The 7,304-nt window shown below is 52.7% G+C and overlaps 1 protein-coding gene across 1 annotated transcript in view; it reads left to right on the top strand.

Annotated features, from left to right (window-relative positions):
• Nucleotides 1-6,361, top strand: part of ism1 (isthmin 1) — a 15,530-nt gene extending 9,169 nt beyond the window's left edge. Inside the window, exons 3-7 of the mRNA XM_079729043.1 lie at nt 1-54; nt 136-150; nt 3,245-3,388; nt 3,529-3,618; nt 4,807-6,361. The exon at nt 1-54 is cut by the window's left edge and continues 190 nt beyond it. Of these exons, the coding sequence (XP_079585169.1) occupies nt 1-54; nt 136-150; nt 3,245-3,388; nt 3,529-3,618; nt 4,807-5,324 (821 nt within the window). The 3' untranslated portion in view covers nt 5,325-6,361. The remainder of the gene's footprint in view (nt 55-135; nt 151-3,244; nt 3,389-3,528; nt 3,619-4,806) is intronic.
• Nucleotides 6,362-7,304: the final 943 nt, after the last annotated feature.

Here is a 7,304-nt window from a genome sequence, read left to right as displayed (position 1 = left end):
ACGCAGAGGACAGTAACTTCCTCCGTCCGCTGGGAGACTGGGACAGGAGAGCCGGCACCGGGGGAGGAGGAGGAGGGGGTGGAGGAGGAGGTGGAGGAGGAGGAGGAGGAGGAGGAGGAGGAGGAGGGGGCAAGGCTCAGGCCGAATATGGTGAGTACGGGAAAAAGCTGTCTTTTTGTGTCTGTATATGTATGTGCACATGGTGTACGCCTTATGTGTGTGCTTTTGTGTTTGTGTGTGCAAGCAAGTGTGCGTGTGTATGTGCATATAAGTGTCTCTGAGTGTGCGTGTGCGTATGTGTGTACACTACACAGGGTGTGAGTGTGTTTGTGTGTGTGTGTGTGTGTGTGTGTGTGTGAGTTTGTGTATGTGTGTACACTACACAGTGTGTGTGTGCGTTTGTGTGTGTGTGTGTGTGAGTTTGTGTGTGTGTGTGCGTGTGTGAGTGTGCAGTACACGGTGTGTGCGTGTGTGTGTGTGAGTGTGTGCGTGTGTGCGTGTGTGAGTGTGCAGTACACGGTGTGTGCGTGGCTTGCCCTCCTGGTTCTCAGCGCCCCAGCGAGGGCAGCAGCCCAGCCGACCGGCAGCACCCAGCGGCTGGACCCAGGCTCTCCCCAGATGGCTTGGGTCCCATGCCCAATCTGTAATTTTCAGATTTGCTGATTTAAGCTGTCACCATAATAAGTAGGGTCGTCCTGGGCCAGCCCTAGCGCGAACCCCCCCTTGATTGAAGCCTTTAACACATTTTTCCCCCACCTTTTTTTTTTATTTACGAGAGAGCGAGTTCTCCACGGCGGCGGCGGCGGCGGCGGCGGCGGTGGCTACGGCTACGGCTACGCGTCTCTCTCCTCCCAGTGCCCCGGCGACATCAAAGCCACACAGTTCCCAGTAGGGAACGCGGGCCCAGTAGTAACACAGGCCAACACAACACCGCGCACTGTCGCCATACTTCCTCCACCGAAAAAACCTCTCCGGCGGAGCACAAAACCACACAGATAAATCGGAGGATCCTAACACCCGCCGTTCTCCCTCTCTCTCGCTTCCCTTCTCCTCCCCGCCCCTCCGTGCCGAAGCATGCCCAAACCAACATGGTCGCGCAGGAATGTGCGCTGTGGCCGCTGGGGGGGGGAGGGGGGGGGTACGGACTCCCACCCAGCGAGCGTGCTTCTCGTCCAAACCCCCAAACCGGGTCCGCTACACGCCCGGGCTAACCGCTGCGGTCGGCGTCGCAGTCAGCCGTGTTTCCGGGCCGTACGAGCGGGGCTCTGGAAAAATAGATGTGCTCCATATTCCCATGTCTAATGACCATAGCTGTGGATCGGGCGGTTCGGGAGACGTCCATCTTCATAACACACCCGCACACGCACACACTCACACAGACATGTGGCGTTTGTTTCGGGGGGTGGGGGGAGGGGTTCTCATAGGTGGGCTGCAGGCCGACGGGGGTGTGTTGGAGCTCCCGTTAGGACCGCTGCGGTGGCAGGCGGTTGTAATGGGTAGTAGGGCAGGCTGAACGGGCTGCTGCACTGACATCTACTGATGGCTATCTGCCCTGGATCCAGCCCCGTAATGACCCATAATGAGTGGCAGGTACATGTGCTGGTGGCTGGGTGGGTGGGGGGTGGGGGAGGAGAGCGAGAGGAGGGGTGGAGCTGGGGGTTCGCTCTACATTCAGTCATTGTCTTGCGCCGATAAGGATCGTGGCTGTGCCGTGCTTGTGTCAGTGAGGAGCTGCGATTGCGATTGTTCTACCCAATGTTAATCCCCAAGGCAGCGGAGGAATTCTGGCCATTTCCCATTGAATCTTTCAACAGCTATCAATCAAACGCAGGAATGATGGCTTGTGTGTGGGCGCGTGCACGTGCGTGTGTGCGTGTGTGCGTGTGGATGCCAAAGCGAAGGCAGCCATGTGCCATGCAGAGGGACTCAGGTGTCCACACATGGAACCACGCGATGGAGGGAATGTCTCGGTGAAGGCAGCCTACCAGTTGTAACCTGTTTGATCTCCACTGCGTTCGGATGGAATCTGCAAAATGCTTCCTGGTGGTTCCATCCATCGAGTGGGGATAACATTAAAAACACACACACGCACACACACACACACACACACACACACACACGCAAACATACACACACACACACACACACGCACACACACATACATATCTATACATGCAAACGCTGACACACGCATAAACATTTATATATACAGTCAAACACACACATTTATATATGCACAAAAAGATATATACACAAACACAGACACACACAAACGCAGATGCAGAATCATTTAGTTCGGGGTCAAAGTGCACACACACACACACCCACACACACACACAGACGCACTGCCACATGCACTTGGCACGTGCACATGTGAACATATGTCTGGACGTGGGCCTGGCTGGTATCTGGTTCGAGAGGTCAAAGTCAAAGGAAACTTTGAGGCTTACCCCCTCCCTCCTCACCCCCCCCCGCCTCCCACCTCTCCCCCCCGCCTCCCACCTCTCCCCCTACTCCCTTTGCCCCTGATTATTAGTGTGGCATGCTAACAGGCCTGTGTAAGAGGACCATGTGGCCCACATCAAAGCTCTCTCTCCCATTCTCTCCCCCTCTCTCGTTCTGTCTCCCTCTCTCTCTCAGTCCCTCTCTGTCTCATTTTCTTTCTCTCTCTTTATCATTCTCTCTGATTCTCTCTCTAATTTTCTTACTCTCTCTCTCCCCCTTATTCTCCCTCCCTCCTTCCATCCCCCATCCATGCTCTCTCTCATTCCCTCCCTTTCTTACTCTCTAGCTAGAAATGACATTTTATGAAAACACGAAAGATCTGGATTCCATTTGCTCCCCTTCAAAAATATATTTTGAATGGAATAGGATAATATGAATATCCTGTACAAGTTTAATAAGCTAGAAGAGAGCTAAAAGTTCAAATCTTCGCTAAGTTCCTCTCTCTCACTCTCTTTCGCTCCGTCCCTTTCTCTCCGTCTTGCTCTCTGTCTCTCTCTCTCTCTCTCTCTCTCTCTCTCACTCTCTCTCACTCACTCTCTCTCTCGCTCTCTCTCTCTCTCTCTCTCTCTCTCTCTCTCTCTCTCTCTCTCATCCCAACACAAGTCCATAATGTATTCTATATTAATAACCTCACATTCATGGATTAAAATCCACATTAATAATAATAATAATAATAATAATAATAATAATAATAATGACAATTATAATAACCCAACTGTAAACCTCTGTCTCCCGTCAGACTACATGGACGGCGAGGGCGACTGGAGCAGCTGGGCGACGTGCAGCGTGAGCTGTGGCCACGGCAACCAGAAGAGGACTCGCTCCTGCGGCTACGCCTGCACCGCCACCGAGTCCCGCACCTGCGACATGCCCAACTGCCCCGGTACGGAAGACACACCCGGGACCCCGCGGGACGGGTTTCCCCCCGCTGCCGTCGAGTTTTCCTAACAGGAGCCGATGGTTCTGTTTTGGTTTTAGTTTAGCGCTCATTTCTGCGTTCGTCTCGTTTCTTTTTTCCGACAGGCATCGAAGACGCCTTCAAGACGGCCACGACGGAGGTGAGCCTGCTGGCTGGAACGGACGAGTTCAACGCCACGGAGCTGTTCGGCGTCGGTGAGGATGCTTATGTCTCTCTCTCTCTCTCTCTCTCTCTCTCCCTGTCATTCTCTCTCTCCCTCTCTCTCCCTCTTTCTCTAGCTATCAAGCTCTCTAGCTCGCTCTCTTTCTCCCTCTCTTTCTCTCCGTCTCTCTCTCTCCCTCTCCCTCTCACTCTCTCTTTCTCTCACTCTCCCTCTCTCTCTCTCTCTGGCGCTGTCTCTTTTTCTCTCTCTCTCTCTCTCCCTCTCTCTCACGCTTTCTCTAGCTATCTAGGTCTCTAGCTCGCTCTCTTTCTCCCTCTCTTTCTCTCCGTCTCCGTCTCTCTCTCTCTCTCCCTCTCCCTCTCCTTCTCTCTCTCTCTCTCTCTCTCTCCCTCTCCCTCTCTCTCTCTCTCTCTCTCTCTCACTCTCTCTCTCTCTCTCTCTCTCTCTGCTGGATTCATTTAACATCATGGTCCAAACACACACACACACACACACACACTGTCACCCAGATGGTCCCGTGGATCCTGTCAGTTAATCCATCTGCGTATGGTTCAGCTCTCCCTTAAAGTAAACCACTAATACCAGGACTGTGGCACATTAGTGCGCGGGGGGGTTGACATGTGTACAGCACCGGTTGAGAAGGCCTCGCGCTCCTCTTTCACTTCCCCCGGTCTAGAGCAGAGTATGTCAGGGAGCATGAGGGTGGGACGCTTAGCGTGTCAGCCAAACGTCTGCAGTCAGACGCCACGGTTCACTACCCCTCTCTCAACAACACACGTTCCTGTCTTGTCCTGTCCATGAAGGCATAAATACTCCATACCAAATATATATTTATTTAAAAGGAATACGGTCTAGGTCACATGCCCATTTTTTTTCTAACTGACTGGGGTATATGTGTGATGGGGTGAGTGGGTTGGGGTATATAGTTACGATTCAGAAGACGATGTTAACATCTGTACCTGATCCTCCCTCCACCCCTCAAACCTCCTATATCCCCCCTTCTCCCTCCCCCCTTCTCCCTCCCCCCTCTATCCTTAATCCTTCTCCCTCAATCCTCAACCCTCCCTCCCTCCACCCTCCTATGCCCACCCTTCTCCCTCCTCCCACTATCTTCCATCCTCCCCCCTCAAACCTCCACCCAACGTCCTATATCCACCCGTCCGCCCTTCCCTCCACCCTCCACCCTCCACCCTCCACCCTCCACCCCTCCCTCCCCCAGACACGGACAGCTGCGAGCGCTGGATGAACTGCCGCAGCGACTTCCTGAAGAAGTACATGGCCAAGGTGGCGGAGGACCTGCCCAGCTGCCCCTGTTCCTACCCCACCGAGGTGGCCTACAGCACGGCCGACGTGCACGACGGCGTGACGCGCCGCCGCTTCCGCTGGAAGGACGCCAGCGGGCCCAAGGAGAAGCTGGAGATCTACAAGCCCACGGCGCGCTACTGCATCCGCTCGCTGCTCACCCTCGAGTCCACCACGCTGGCGGCCCAGCACTGTTGCTACGACGACGCCATGAAGCTGGTGACCCGCGGCAAGGGGGCGGGCGCGCCCAACCTCATCAGCACCGAGTTCTCGGCCGACCTGCACCACAAGGTGGACGTGCTGCCGTGGATCATCTGCAAGGGCGACTGGAGCCGCTACAACCAGGCCCGGCCCCCCAACAACGGGCAGAAGTGCCCGGAGAACCCCCTGGACGAGGACTACTACAGACAGTTTGAGGAGGCCACGGAGTTCTAGCCGAGTCCCAAGCCCCGCCCCCATGCCCCAAGCCCCGCCCCCATGCCCCCAAGCCCCGCCCCCCCCCATCCCCTCATCAACAGTTCAGACATTCGTCGACACCGCTGATCTATAATATGGGGCCGCATCCACACCAAGTGTCAGTGGTGTCTTTGGTTTTATGTTAAGCAGCACAGGGGACCCACTGGTGACCCCTGGTGACCCCCTGGTGACCTCTGGTAACCTCTGGTGACCCCTGGCGACCCCTAGGGACGGCAGAGCTCTGTGGTCCCTACAGCACCCTACATGGCCGCAAAGACCTTGTCTTCAACCATAGCAAACGCTAAATACCGTCTTTTTGATAAGAATATGTACAACAAAGATTTTTAAAAGGAAAAACAACCAAACACATTATGTTGCCAATTTTATATCTTGATGTATCGGTCACAAAGGGAACATTTATATCGATTTAAAGGGAAAATATCTGTTGTAGTTTTTGTTTGTCTTATCGGTTTGACCTTTTAAAGAAAGTGTGGTACGGAAAGGAGAATCCATAAGTAATAAATTCTGACCAATGAAGTTTGACAACAGATACGGTGTGGCCCCTGATAGGCCAAGGAGTGTGGGTGGGGATGGAGAGGAAAGATCGTGTCCCGGCTGAGCCAGTGGCCGTCGGGCTCATTATTTTATTCAGGTTCTCATGGCCGCTTGTATGTTCATTTTATAGCATGCACGTGTTTATTTTTTACAAATAGTTTACGACCATGTACCTGGCCGTCTGACTCAGGTCAGTCTCTTCAATGTAAAAAAAACACACAAAAAATCCTGCATTATTTTTGTAAAGTATTTATTTAAGTTGTAGCTGTGGCCTAGTTCGGTTTGTCTTTCTTATCCATTGTCCTTGAGATATCTGTGTTAGCTCAGAAGTTTGCCAGCGATGATTGAATTATTATTTTAAGTTAGGAATGAACCTCCTTAGACAGATGTGTGAATACAGATGTGCAGAGAGATTTTTTAGATCTACATGTAAAAAAAACAATAAAGACAAATACAGGGAACGCGTGACACAACCTTTTTCCTTCAATTCAAGTGTCCTCTCTAAATCGTGTTTTCCGGCCCTCGCTCCGAAATGAACGCAGGCTTCATGTGGCTCCTCTCTCTTGGGGCCTTTTAACGTTTACGAGAACGGGTCAGTTTATTGTTGTTACTCCTTCATCTTGGATGGATTTTAGTACAAATTGCTACCAAACCCTAAAACCTCCTCGCCACGCATCCTAATCAGATGCATAAGAATTCTATTAGTCCCCGTGGGGGGATCGCTCATGACGGAACTGTAGTACATAACCTCACCGGGGCAATGGGGGGGGGAGTAGGATGGAGGGGAAGGCTCTTTCTCCTGAATGCAACTCGGATTCTTTCGTCTTTGGCATGTATCCTCGCATTCCTGTGTAATGTCTCGGTGTGTGCTCACGTATACACAGGCATAGGGATGTGAACAAGCACGTACGCACACACACACGCTAACACACAAACACACAAACACACAAACACAAGCACACGCACTGCTGAAGCGCTGCCATGCCGTAGCTGTGCCCGCTCTCTCTCTGACCGAACTCGCTCCGCTCAGGGCTCTAGTCGTTGTGACAGAGAAATCCATTCATTGTGTCCTCATTCCTGCCTGCTATGTCTTGTGTGTGTGTGTGTGTGTTTGCCTTTGTATGTGTGTGTGTGTGTGTGTGTGTGTGTGTGTGTGTGTGCGTGTGTGTGTGTGCGTGTGTGTGTGTGTCAGCGTGAGTGTGTGTGTGTGAGTGTATGTGTGAGCGTCTGTGTGCTTGTCTGTGTGAGAGTGTTTCTATGTGTGTGTGTGTTTGTCTCTCTGTGCTCGTGTGTGTGTGCACGTGTCAGTGTGTGTGCGTGTGTCTGTGTGTGTTTGTGTGTGCGTGTGTGTGTGTGTATCTGTGTGTGTGTGTGTGTGGGTGTGTGTGTGTGTGTGTCTGTGTG

The sequence above is a fragment of the Pollachius pollachius genome (genome assembly GCF_949987615.1).
Source record: "Pollachius pollachius genome assembly, chromosome: 2".
In the NCBI taxonomy this organism is placed as follows: Eukaryota; Metazoa; Chordata; class Actinopteri; order Gadiformes; family Gadidae; genus Pollachius; species Pollachius pollachius.
The sequence above is the reverse complement of the archived record's forward strand: the minus strand, read 5'-3'. Positions and strand labels throughout refer to the sequence as shown.